The 13,735-nt window shown below is 47.1% G+C and overlaps 1 protein-coding gene across 1 annotated transcript in view; it reads left to right on the forward strand.

Annotated features, from left to right (window-relative positions):
- The first annotated feature begins 788 nt into the window (after positions 1-788).
- The window catches only part of KCNN4 (potassium calcium-activated channel subfamily N member 4), a 50,619-nt gene continuing 37,672 nt past the window's right edge, over positions 789-13,735 (forward strand). The window contains exons 1-2 of the mRNA XM_066638061.1: positions 789-851; positions 10,562-10,600. Of these exons, the coding sequence (XP_066494158.1) occupies positions 789-851; positions 10,562-10,600 (102 nt within the window). The remainder of the gene's footprint in view (positions 852-10,561; positions 10,601-13,735) is intronic.

The raw sequence follows: 13,735 nt of genomic DNA on the forward strand, positions 1-13,735 counted from the left end.
AAGGCCATTCATTGGTGACCTCTGTGCAAGTTGTCGCACACTTGCTCAAGATGGCTTATTTTACGTTCTTTTATTCTGCTTCTGCTATTGCGAAGAGGGGCAAAGAGGCACAGGATCCCCACTCCCTTGCCTCCTGTTCAACCACCCACCGTCCGACGCACTTCAGGCATTGCCCCCCCCCCCAAAAAAAACTCCTCCATCTCTATTCTTGTCACTTGAAGGGCTAGAAACTTGGGTCACTTTTTAAAGAAAGCTGAGATGCTTCAGATGCCGAATGATATGCTTGCACATTGTGCTCTTGGCCTACTCACCGAGAGCCCTGCAAATAATACTTACCTACCTCAAGGCATGTTCTTAAAATGAAATGACTTGCGACTGTTTAATTATTATTATATTGTTATTATGGTTAGAAGGAATTTTTTGACATGTGAATTGAAGAATGTTGCTGGGCAAAGTATTATTGTTTATTAATGGTAATTTAATATATATATATATATATTCTGTAAATAACAATCAGGAGCTATAATTTATGGAACGGAAAGGCTTGTGTAAATATGTCTGCAGCTGTTTCTACGCACCATTGATTCAATGTGTTTTGCATTTTTAAATAAAGTACCCCTTTTTTCTATTCAAAACAACCCTTTTAAAATGGATTATTAAAAATAATGAAATGATACAGTTTGTGGAGTCTGTTGAATGGAAGATCTCTTTTTTGGGGGGAGGGGAGGTTCTGAGGATCAGATGCAAAGTTAGCCGATGCTCCTGTGCTTTTAAACAAGACAGCGACCATGCGCTTTGAAGTTGTGTTACAGCAGCATTCTCTGCGCATGGTGGATGACACAGTGCAAGAGGTTAAGGCTGCAATCTGGTGCACATTTGACTGGGAGTCAGTCCCATTGCACTCGGTGGGGCTTGCTTCTGAGTAGACACGAGGTTTCCTCTGGACGGGGGATTTAGTTGAGACACCCAGGTTCAATCCCAGGTAGAGCTGAGAAAGATCTCTAAAATCCTAGAGAACTGCCTCCAGCTGCGGGACTAGATGGATCAGTGATCTCGACTCAGTGCAGGGTCCCCTGTATGTGGGGGATATGATCCTTGGTATGTGGGGGAATGGTATGTTGTTGGCAACCTTCAGTCTCAAAAGACTCTGGTATCGCGCTCTGAATGGTGGTTCTGGAACAGCATCTAGTGTGGCTGAAAAGGCCAATTCGGGAGTGACAATCCCTTCCACACCGGGAGCAAGTGCAGTCTGTCCCTGGTCTGTCTCCCTGGCTATGGGCCTTCCTTCTTTGCCTCTTTGCCTCAGACTGTTGGCCAAGTGTCTCTTCAAACTGGGAAAGGCCATGCTGCACAGCCTGCCTCCAAGCGGGCCACTCAGAGACCAGGGTTTCCCACCTGTTGAGATCCACTCCTAAGGCTTTCAGATCCCTCTTGCAGATGTCCTTGTATCGCAGCTGTGGTCTACCTGTAGGGCGCTCTCCTTGCACGAGTTCTCCATAGAGGAGATCCTTTGGGATCCGGCCATCATCCATTCTCACAACATGACCGAGCCAACACAGGCGTCTCTGTTTCAGCACTGCATACATGACGTTCTTCATGGCGGGTGGACGTTCTTCAACACAAAGCCCCAACAAATATGGTATGAAAGGGTAGATAAAAGGGAACCCAAACTAACTGTTTGCCAAGCACTCTGGTCTCTTCTTGGGAGCCTCCAGAGGTCTCTCCTTGGTTGTTGGCGACCTACTCTACTATCCTTTACAAGCCTCAGAATGGCCTACAGAAGTCACCGGAAGTTGCTTCTGGTCAAACCGGAGTTGGTGTTTGCAAACTGGAAGTAGTTTCTGGATACTTTTGCAGGCCAGTAGAGTGTGTTGCCAGCCCATATCCAGGAAGAGGCCTCCAGAGATTCCCAAGAAGAGACTGGAGTGCTTGGTAAAACAGTCAAGAAATGGTACTGGGTGTGTTGGTTGCATGGTGTTTAGAGCTGTAGATAAGTGGTCTGCAGAAACTGGATCTTCAGGTACTTAGGGGACTGTGTTCATAAGGATTTGCCTTGGGCTTGGTGTTGTGGACCTAAACTATCTAGAGTCCAGACACTGCAGTTAGGCATCTTTTGTTTATAGATGACACCCAGGAACTGGAATATCCAAAGCGGACTGAAGAGCGCATGCAGAGTCTCTCCAAACTGGCTGAATGAGCAACAGAACAGCAAAGTTGACTTACCCCCAGGTCAGACTTCTCCTGTTTATTCAGTATCATCTCACCAGCTGACCAGGGTTTCAGGCCAGAGTCTTTCCCAGCACTAGCTGGAAATGCCAAGAATTGACTGGGAGGGGAGTAAGTACTCCCCTACTGATGGAGCACAAAATCCTCACTTCACAGTACATATTGATAGGGCTGGAACTGGTTGAGATTATCCCCAAAAGAGCAAATGCATTGTTTGCTTCTTGCATCTACATAAGAAGAGCTCTGCTGGATCAGGTCAAGGGCCCATCTAGTCCAGACTCCTGTATCTCACAGTGGCCCACCAGATGCCTCACAACAAGAGACCTGCATCCTGGTGCCCTCCTTTGCATCTGTTAAACATTGGCAGTGTGAACCTTGCTGAGCTTGGATTGCTAGATCCAGATCATGAAAGTCCTCTTAGGGGTGTGCAGAAGGCAGGATTCGGCCATATGCTGCAGTCAGAAGCTACGTCTGGTGAAATTTGGGCCTCTTTGCAATTTTTAAAGGAGGTTCTGGAGCCTTCTTAAGATCTAGCCCAAATAGCTCTACTCAGTGGAGTTGTCACATACTGCATCTTTTCAGTGGTGTGACAGGCAGAAATTCAACAGATGAATCTACCCCTACTCTATTTTCATGCCAGGAAAAGACTTACCTGTTGGCTTTCTGCCTGCTGTGTAGCTATTACAAGCACAGGACTCCTGCCTGGAGGGGAAAAAAAGAGTATCAACCACAATATGAATGCAGTATATTCTAAGTTAGTAGGAGATGCATTAAGTTTTTTCACATTTTTATATCACCCTCCAAGGAGTTCAGAGTGGTACAAAGTTCCTGCCCTCACTTTTGACTTCACAACAACCCTGTGAGGTAGGTGAGGCCAAGAGAGAATGACTTATCAGGAAGCTTCATGGCTGAGTGAGGGTTTGAACCTGGATCTTGCAGGTCTAAGCCCAACTTCCTGAACCACTACACCAGTGGTTCTCGCACGTTTTAGCACCAGGACCCACTTTTTAGAATGACAATCTGTTGGGACCCACTGGAAGTGATGTCATTAATCTGGAAGTTATGTCACAGCCGGAACTGACATAATCAAGCAGGAACATTTTTTTGACAATCTGAGGCTGCAATGCTATCCAAACTTACCCAGGAGTAAACCCCATTGACTCTAATTGTTAAAAGTGTATACACAGTAGCCTGTTAAAAGAACAGATCTGTAACCAAATGCAGTTACATTCCATGGTAGCATCAAGTCTACTGAAAATAAAATATTGAATGGGGGCCCACCTGAAATGGGCTGACAACCCACCAGTGGGTCCCAACCCACAGTTTTAAGAAAAACTGCCCTACACCATCCTTGCCCTCCAGAAGCCTTTTTTCTCTGCCCAAACTGGAGATTATCAGGGATAAAACCCTGGAACCTTCAGCATGCAAAGCAGCTGCTTTACTACTGAGCTGTGACCTCTCTGACATACCTCCCTAACCTGCTCACCATGAAAGGCTGATGAGGTTAGGGAGGTATGTTGGGGGGGGGGGAGCCATAGATCAGGTTGCACTCAAAGGAGGGTGCGCATAAAGCAGATGAGTTTGCTGAAGACTCCCTGGCCATAGGGACACCAAGTTAGAACACTGCTTTAGGGAGGGTAATCATCTTGCCAATCAAACCAGGCTGAGCCACTGTAGGTGCAGTTCTCCATCTGGTCACCAGGGTGTGCTATTTACCTAGATGTATCAGTGGCTTCTGATTTTGGTCTCTCACCACCTACACTGTTAACTGAACTGGTCTTTGGAGCAAATATATAGGTGTGTTTCTGATTGTGGACAGGAGGGGAAAAGTCCCATATGGCCTGAGCCATAAAGTCTTCTTTCTGTCCCAGGAGAAGAGAGTAACATGACTGTTTTTCTTGGGAAGCAAGGAGAGATTCTCTTTACCTGCACCTTCATCACACACGTGACCGACTCCTAGGTTGGCTGTACAATTTCTTATTGCTTCTCAGTGGACAACCATGTTAGTTACACTTATGGAGCTTATGCTGCGATGAATGCCTTGACTTTTAAGGCTGCCACAAGACCTTTGGCTGCTTTAGGCCAGGTGGGCCCCATTTAGGAAAGTCACAGATGGGTGGAAGGATGGATTCTCTGCAAAAGGGTAAAACACATGAGCCCGGTGGGTGATGGAGGGGAATATTTCATGAAGCAGCTAGAATAAAATTTGCCAAGAGGCTTATGTGAATGTCTAGGCTGTACTCTATCCAAATATTGAGAGAGGGGGGAAAAATAGACCTGTAACTGCAGCTTGTAGATTTGTCCAGCTCGCTATTAAAATTCTTTAGCGGATTTCCAAGTTTGCCTGAGCGAATTAGCTGCGTATCCGCTCTGCTGTTTTGTAATTTGCCCTAGCTTCCTTTCAAGTGTGCATTCTCAAGCAAAGTTGAACTTGCTTCCCCATGTCCTTGCTCTGCCTTCTGCACCCCCTCCAACCCAGTTGGGGACATCAGAAATCCTTACAGTGTGCCAGAATCAATGGGGCAAGCCCAGATCCCCTTACCCCTCAGGGAGCTTCCCATGGCCCTTTTCCAAAGTTCCCATGGCTCTCAAGGGGAGAGGGACTCCCCTCTTTGCTCCTAGAACATCGTTTCATCATATCCAATTCACCCAACTTGTTGCTGGAGAGGATATCATATATGGTATGAAAGTTCCCATGGGGAAGGGGAGAGGGGCTCCCCTCTCATTCAAGAACCACTACTTTAATTATTGCATCTCTAATTTCAGCACCAGTATTGTTTGGATGGAATGACCAAGGGTCTGACACCACATCAGGAAGTTTTTCATATCTTCATAAAGCATTTGAAGAGGAACAGAACATAACCATCATAATCTCTTGCTAGAACCCACAGAGAAGCGACAGAACATGAAGTGGCAGCGCTTTCTCAGCCCATTTGTTGTGAAATGGTATTTGGATGATGATGGGGCAGTAACAGTGCCATCATCACCCCTCACTGTGGGTTAGTGAGGGCCCTTTGCCACACAGTAAAACAAAACTATGTATTCCTTACATTTTTAACTTGTCCTTTTCTGAGGAACTCAAAGCACCGTGCACAGTTCTATTCCCCACCCCACTTTCATTCTCACAACAAGCCTGTTAGGTTGAGACCGACTTAGCATTGCCCAGTTTGCTTCATGGCTGAATGAGGAGATGTGAATCCAGGTGTCTCTGCTCCGAGAACATCACTCCATCATATTCAATCCAACCAGCTCTTTGCTGGAGGGTGAGAAGGTGACATATATGGTATGAAGATCCCCTGCCCCCCTGGGAGCTTCCCATGGCACCCTTAGCTCCCAACAGGAGAGGGACTCCTCTCCCATTCAAGAACCGCTAATTTAAATGATTGCTTGCCACATGAATATTAAGTGTGCTGTGATTTAAAGTCAGCAGTGACTTTCTTGCCTTCCAGAGGCAACTGAAAACCATAAACAAAAGGCTGTGGAGAAGCTGAGAAGATGGCAAGATTCCTCCAAGACAATGGTAGTCACTCAGACCTGTTAAGGGAACTAGCACTGCAAGGCTGAGATACTAAGTGTAAATTCCTCACATAGAGTCCCCGATTTGCGATTTAGCCAAATGTGGTAAGCCTTTAAAGAGATTAGCGATAGATTTGTTTTCTTTTGGGTGTCTGGAAGCATAAGAATCTTGGGGGGGGGGAGGAAGGGTTGCCTAGCCTTCCAAGGACAAAACTCACCATCTTTTTTTTTTTCTCAGCAGGGCTGCAGGACCTTTAACAGGCATATATCCAAGAGGTGGATTGCTTTCCCATCATTGCACCACCATCCCCAGGAAAAGAGGCACCCATTGAATATTTGCCTGCCATCTAGCTATCAAAGGCAAAGATGGATCTGGCCAGGAAAGGGTGTGTCAACCTTGCCTGCATTCTTATTTAATTACAGCGCATTTGTCCTCAACCAAGACATTTCTTCACGGGTGTTTCCTAAACAGTGTGGCTGAGCATTTTGAGTCAACTGCAGACGTTGACCTTGTGAGCTGAAAAGGAAGCACCAAGCCCGGCTCGAAGAGACCCAAGTCCCACCTAGCTCACTATCTTTTTCTGTTATCGCCGGCGAACAGACACTTCTTGGAAGCTGAATGTGAAAGCGAGGGACAGAAAATATGAGGTAGGGTCAGCATCACCAAAAGGATGAAAACCCAACAAGCCGGGCTGCAAAACCTCGAAAGGAAGCTCAGGATTACAAGCTTACAGTATACTGTGGCACACTCGATGCATTTTCACATGTTGCCTGTTTAAGAGGCGAGCCCGGAAGGCTTCAGGGATGTGGTGATGGTGTCTGGCCCAGATGCCTTTAAAAAGGCACTGGACAGATTTATGGAGGAAAAGTCCATTACAGGTTGCAAGCCGTGAGAAACGGGCTGTCTCAGAGAGCCAGATGCAAGGAAGTGGCAACAGGATGCAGGTCTCTTGTTGTCTTGAGTGCTCCCTGAAGCATCTGGTGGGCCACTGTGATAAACATGCCTAACCCATGGGCAAAGTGCATGCTAGTTTAGTTCCCCAAAGAACTAACTTTGGCATAGAGGCGGGATGGTCACTAACCAATGCTTTGCCTGCAGAAAACCTGGGCTTTGACATCTCCAGGTAGGGCTGGGGAAAGACCCCTGTCTGAAAAAATCCCAGGGAGCTGCTCCTAGGAGTAGTGGACTGCAGCATAAGGGAGGAGAGCTCAAGCCCAGCTTTGAGGCTGGACTTCATGGCCTTTGACCTAATCCAGAAGGGTTCTTCTTATGTTCTTAGGAACTGGAGGTTCTATGAGTCTGTCTCTCAAGGAATAACACCTGTAAAAACCCCATTTAGGAGAAAAAAATGGGGTTTATGTTCAGCCTGCTGATGTAAACCACTGAGTCTATGACAGCAGTGCCCAAATCCTGGCTCGGGGGCTATTTGCAGCCCTTGGGGACCCCCAGTCTGGCCCGTAGGGAGCCCCCAGTCTCCAATGAGCCTCTGGCCCTCCGAAGACTTGCCGGAGCCTGTGCTGGCCCTATACAAGTGCACTCAGTGTGAGGGTGACTGTTCAACCTCCTGCATGATCTGCAGGCTGAGGGTTCCCTCCACTGCTTGCTGTTTTGTGTTGGTGAAGCAGCAGTGGCAGCGAAGGAAAGGCCGGCCTTGCTTTTGAATAGGAGTGGTAGTGGAAATATATAGCATTGGCGCACTTTAATGGTGCCTCAGTTTGGCCCCCGCGCTGTATCTCGTGGTAGATCTATCACAATCCCAATTATTGCTCGTGGCTCTCCTCCCTGAAGCCATCGTCAACCAGAGCTCTCCACTGCTAACGTAGAACCCTCTGCTTTGGGTTTTGTGGCAAGCACTGCCCAGACAATTTTAAGGGTGGAGCTGTTTATATCTCACGACGGCTGTGCTTTTATTTCAGCAACTCCTCCTTCAGGGGTAAACTTTCAATCTTTCCAGGCGAAGTCAAGGCTTCCGATGGCCTTCCGCCCTTCACAAAAATAGTCGCCTTCTGTGCCATAACGAGCATTGTATGAATCATAATTTCTCTTCTTCCCGGGGATGATGGGTGCACCATTATTCAAAGCAGAACAGAAAGGGATCATGGGATCATCTTATGCAATAAATGCCTGCTATTTCATAGCTGGCTGGAAAATGCATCTGCTACCAGCGTTTTGTTGGGTCCAAAGAAAATTTAATTCCTTGTTTAACTCTAATGGGTGTAACACAGATTTTTGGTTTCCTCTGAACCACGAAAGACTCTTCAGGATCCAGCTGCTTTGAAATCTATCTTGGGCCAGCTCAAGACCCATTGATGTCTGAGATGATATGAGAAATGCTGCCCCCCTTATCTGGTGGGGTGGCAGCCTCTGCTCCCCCCACACTCCAAGGTTCTAGTTCAGCCCCCCCCTCTACATTTCCTCTTCCTGTCTTCTTTTTCCAATCCAGGGAGTGAAAGGAGCAGCCGTGGGAGCAAGTAGGCAAACAGAGATGGGCACCTGCCTGTCAATTTGTTGCCTTAGGCAGCTGTTTCAACTGGCCCCATGGATGTGCCGGCTCTGGCACTAGTGGCCATCACTAACAAGCAAATATAGGTACCATGTTTTCAGTGAATGTTGGGTGAATACTTTAGAAAATGCGGGGAAATATTTGACCCCAGAACTGGCCCCGGGGAAAATTTTTTGAGAACCAATTCCTTTCGGTTTTGGTTCCACTGTGGTCATGTGCAGAGTGTGATTTTGCTTGCCTCTGGGGGTATTTTGGGGCTTACTACAGCTCAGCTGCCCATGCTGACAAGCATAAAACCTGCATCAGCACAGTGAACAGCTTTGGTAGATCATGTAACTACAGCTGCCCCTATTCATCTCGGAATGGAAAGAACTTAATGTGGCTCAGGGTTGAACTCCAAAACCACCCTGTTTAGACAGTGAGGGCATGCAAGCCTTCCAGTTACACAGAGTTCTTCTTCAGGCCCTACAGCTAATGCCCAGCTATATGAATAGCAAAGGTGGTTATTTAGTTAGTTAGCTGGTTAGTTAGATTTCTATACCGTTTTTCTAAAAACCCAAAGCAGCGTACAACAAGACCTAAACACAAAGAGATAAAAACAACGGGAGAAAATAATAAAATAAAAACCATTAAAACAACTGAAAAACAACAACAATAAAAGAGCAGATTGGCATGCAAAATAGTGTAAAGAACCATAAAAGTTAAGAAGGGGGTCCCTAGGGAGTACCTCCTTCCCCAAAGACCAGGCAAAACAGATGGGCCTTCAAACCTCCCCCAGAAACCATATACTAAGGACGCTGCCTTCAGATCTTCTGGCAGCTGGCTCCAGAGGCTTGGTGCTAAAAACTGAGAAGGTTCTACACTTTGCCACCATCTCCCTGGCTTCAGATGGTGACAGGATCCTAAGAAGGGCCTTCTCTGATGACCGCAGCAGGGGATGTGTAGGAATATAAGGGGGAATGTATATGGGGGTTATAAACTCAAATACACACTGTTGAAATTCCATCTAGACAGCCAAACCCATCAGACAGGTAGGTAAGTAGCCAAGGTAGAAGGAAGAGCCCTCTTGCAAGCATATCTATTGCCCTTGGAGACTGTTTGTTCCCACTGCCAGACACTGAAATGCAGCTGTCTCTGGTGTGGAGTGATGGCGTTCTTGCTGAATGCAGTGGAAATGTCAGCTGGTTGTATCCAAGAAGTCCTCCTGCCACAGCATCTGTGCTGGAGTGCTCTCCCCCGTCATTTCAAACCCACTTTGGATCCCTTAATGCCAGCAAAGGAGGAACCTCACATGCTGGGAAGCCAAGTTCTCTGCCTTCTTTCGACAGGATACCTCCATGGAAAATGCCCAAATCCTCCAGGATGTTCAACAGATGATTCAGCAGTGTGGCTTCAAACTCGCTGAGTCAGACCTCAGCCAACGCCCCAAATCGGAGCAGTTAGGATGGGATGGAGCAGGACTGTGTGTCCATGCGCATTTTGGTTTAACAGTATTGCGCATTCATGAATTCAGTGGGCTACTAGTCTTGGCTCTGAACCAGCGGGTTTGCCACTGCGTGGGTGCCGAACAAGAAAACAAAGCTAATTCTGGCTGCCTGATGAGTGTGTGTCAGTCACCTATTTTATTTTATTTCTTTATTTCACATTTTTATACCGCCCTTCCTCCAAGGAGCTCAGGGTGGTGTACACGGTTCTTTCCCTCCTTTATTCCTCAGAACAACCCTGTGAGGTAGGTGAGGCTGAAAGAGAAAGAGACCAGCCCCAGATCACCCAGGAAGCTTCCTGGCTGAGCGGGGATTTGAACCTGGATCTTCCAGGTACGACTCCCAAAACACTACTACACCATCCTGGTGAATATTGGTCGTATTCACACCTTTTAACTTTTGTCGGTGCACACCTTGTCAACTTTTGTCAGTGTATACACCTTAGGGCCCAATCCTATTCAACTTTCCAGCACTGGTGCAGCTGCAATGCAGCCCCATGGCTAGGGAGCCTCTATAACTACCCTCCCAACACAGGAGGCAGCACACACTCTGTTGGCAGGGCTACACCAGGGCTGGAAAGTTGGATAGGATTTGACCCTTACTATGTTTTTGTTTTTTTTTAAAGAAAAATTACACACCAGAAAATACAGATACCAACCTCTTATGTTTTAAGGTGACAGGGTAGCAGGCCAGTTTAAAAGGATGCTAAATTCAAATCCCCTTCATCACTATTTCAGTCTGATTATCCCTGAAGACGTGTGGGGAAGCACCACAGGCTAGAACTTCAGAGATGCTCCTCTTCCACTCCACCCCCACCTCTTCCTTTTCCAGTTCAAGACGCGGGAGAAGCAGAAGCCAGTACATCACCAAGTGAGCTGCTTCAGGTGCCAGGAGGACTTGGGTGGCTCTACTCAGTGCCTCAGTTCCTTTTCTGTAAAAGGAATAATAATAATAACAACAACGAAAATGATGATTCATTTCGGAACGTTGGCATCATGAGGATGATTAAGACTGTCTGGCAAAGCCTTGCGCAAGTCCCCCCCACTCTTGTCTCTTGTGATGAATACTAAGCAGCTCCAGGCTAAACGTCAAGTTGACATCCCGGAACCATTTCTTGCCAGGCTGTCGTGGTGAATCCCCCTTGTTTGTTGTGTCACGCCACCAGTGCCGTTTTCTCCACGTCCTCTCGGAGAACAATTGGGTGATTGCGCCCTTTCGGAAATCACAGGCTTCGATCCAATAGACAGGTCCCATAATTTTGTAGATGCATGAGAATGTGCTTGGTTGCTCAGGAGGGAAATAACTCTTTGCACATGCTCAGGGGCACCCTGTCTCCCACGCAACAGCTGACCACAAGCATGGAGGGAAAACGTCTGCTACAAGGCTGACCATTTCCCACCTATGAGGACAGCACTGCATGTGGGTTTTTAAACCATTAACAGCTGTATCTGAGGGGAATTTCTGCAGGTGCATCTTTTCTCCTCTCTGAGGCACTATCATGCAACAAACTGCACCAGTGGAGTCTGATGCAACCACTGAAAGTTCAAGGAGACCTGTCCTTTCACCCTTGAAGGAGAAGAAATAGGGGGTGGGAGCTCTCACCTTCCTCCCCTGAAAAGGCCACTTCAATGTCCTCTGTTATTCCACAGGAGCTTAGGAACTTAAACTCCCTCCTACCTGATCAGGAAGCCAGCAGAAGCAATGAATTCACACCTGCCCCCCTTCTGCTACCTCCAGGCCGAGAATCCAAGAAACGGAACATGAACAAGGGAACACCACTCCCAACACTCTCTCCTTCTCCAGGCTCCAGTGCTGCAAACACATTGCCATTCAAATGCCCCCATATGACAACCTAGGCAGAAGTCCAGCAGGTGAAGCCATAAAAACCTAGAAACTGAAACACCTTCCCCCCCCCCCCGTCTCATACATGAAAGCTTATACACAAGGTTGCAGCTTGCACTCCAGACTAACGCATCCGGAATAGCTACCGCTCAACAATATTGCAGGGCAGGGCAGTCTATGCATCCAGCAAAATGAGGTGGTAGGATTCTGACAGGACTGTACCACTTCAGACAGTAAAGGGGGAATATATATGTGGAATAGATCCAGCTGGATCTAATTTATTTATTTATTTATTTATTCACACCTCCCTTCCTCCAAGGAGCTCAGGGTGGTGTACCTGGTGCCTTCTGTTCTCACAACAACCCTGTGAGGTAGGTGAGGCTGAGAGTGACTGGCCCAAGGTCACCCAGGAAGCCTCACAGCTGAGCAGGGATTTGAACCTGGAGCTTCCAAGTCTAACTGCCAAACTCTCTGATTCAGAGGCATACTGCCTCCATCCCACCCAGGCACCCTTCCCAGCTTAAAATGTCCCCACCCATTGCCCAAAATCCACTTAACTCCTGAACTCTGTAAAATTTGATTAAACATTTTGATTGCAAGCTCCTCGGGGCAGCAGGTAATCCTTCTGTTTCTGCCTATCTAATGTGCTCATTATTATATACCAGGGGTCTCCAAACTTTTTGGCCAGAGGGCCATATCAAATATCTGGCATGGTGTTGAGGGCCGGAAAAAAAATTTAAATATAAAATTTATTTAAATAAATTAGAGATGGAACGTAGATGAGTGAATGAATGAATGAATGAATGAATGAATGAATGGGCTCATTCATTCAACCTCTCTGGCCCTTGAACACCTTCCAGACGCAACCAGAGCATAGTTAAAATCATGTTTGGCCAAGTGGGCCAGAAGCTTTCATGGGACAAGAAGCTGGCCGCGGGCCAGATAGAGGCTGGCCGTGGGCCACATCTGGCCCCCGGGCCGGGGTTTGGAGACCCCTGCTATATACAAAAAAAATGGCCTATATCCCCCCTCCACCCCCAAAAAATGAATCTAGAAATCTGGACTAATCGCTATGGAAATTAACAAGATGTAAGTGAATTGCAATTAACTTGCCTCATTGTTTCCAACAGTTTTTGTCAAAATTCACTCTCTTTGGACACAACCCCATCCTCTCAGGACTCCACGCAATGGCTCCGTGAGATAAGTCTGTTGTCATTCTGTCCATGTTGTAGATGGGAAGCTGGGAGACAGCAGCTCTCCCAAAGTCGTCTTGACCACCAATAACAGCACTGAGAATAACCCTCAAGGTCAGAGATGTTGGAGAGGCACTGCCAGGTCTGGGCTAGAGACAATCATTTTTTTCACTCTGTATAAAATGGACACAAACGGAAGGCTGCAGAACTCAGAGGTGACATCAGGGAACAGTCAACCGGGTCAGAAATGAAACCCTGCCCATCACAGGACCTGCCAAGCCAAGCTGCAAACTCTCAGTACCAGTTTCAGCAGTCCCATCTATAGCATAGTCTGAGGATGTGCAGGTGGTGCCATGGGAAACACGGTGCACAGCTTTTTCCCAGGGCCCCCAGTGGCTCCCACAGGCTACAATTCTCCTTTTATGTGCTGATTTTGCATAATCAGAAGGCAGTTTCATAAACCCTGGTGTGCATGTCTCATGTGTACTGCTGACATCCCAGATTCAGTTTGTGTCATGTAGCCAAGATTGCCATCTTCTCTCTCTCCCCCCCCCCTCCTTTCCCCCCAGCAGGGATGCTGTTCCTGGAATGGCCACACAACAATCAGAAACCAACCAATAATTTCCTGGCATCAAAATGTAGTGGTCTGGAAAGCTTTACCTGTTGAATTTCTGTCTGCCCTGCTGCTGTTCAAAGGATAGGAGTGCTGTTTGGTGGAGGAAGGGAACATGGCCAGGACAGTCTCCACAATGTCCTTCCCTCTGCAAACTGGCTCCCCTCTGGGAATGTCATATGTTGAAACATGTATAAGAAAATATTCTAAATTATAATTAATTGAAACCACCTCCAACTGGATTTATCCTAATGGGTAGAAACCAAACCCAGAAGGAAGAACAGACTGACCTTCTCAAAGATCCAAAGGTTTTGGCTAGTCTCCATGTTTTCAGTTGTCACTGTGCAGGGAGGAGAA

Source organism: Tiliqua scincoides, chromosome 10, assembly GCF_035046505.1.
Source record: "Tiliqua scincoides isolate rTilSci1 chromosome 10, rTilSci1.hap2, whole genome shotgun sequence".
Taxonomy (NCBI): domain Eukaryota; kingdom Metazoa; phylum Chordata; class Lepidosauria; order Squamata; family Scincidae; genus Tiliqua; species Tiliqua scincoides.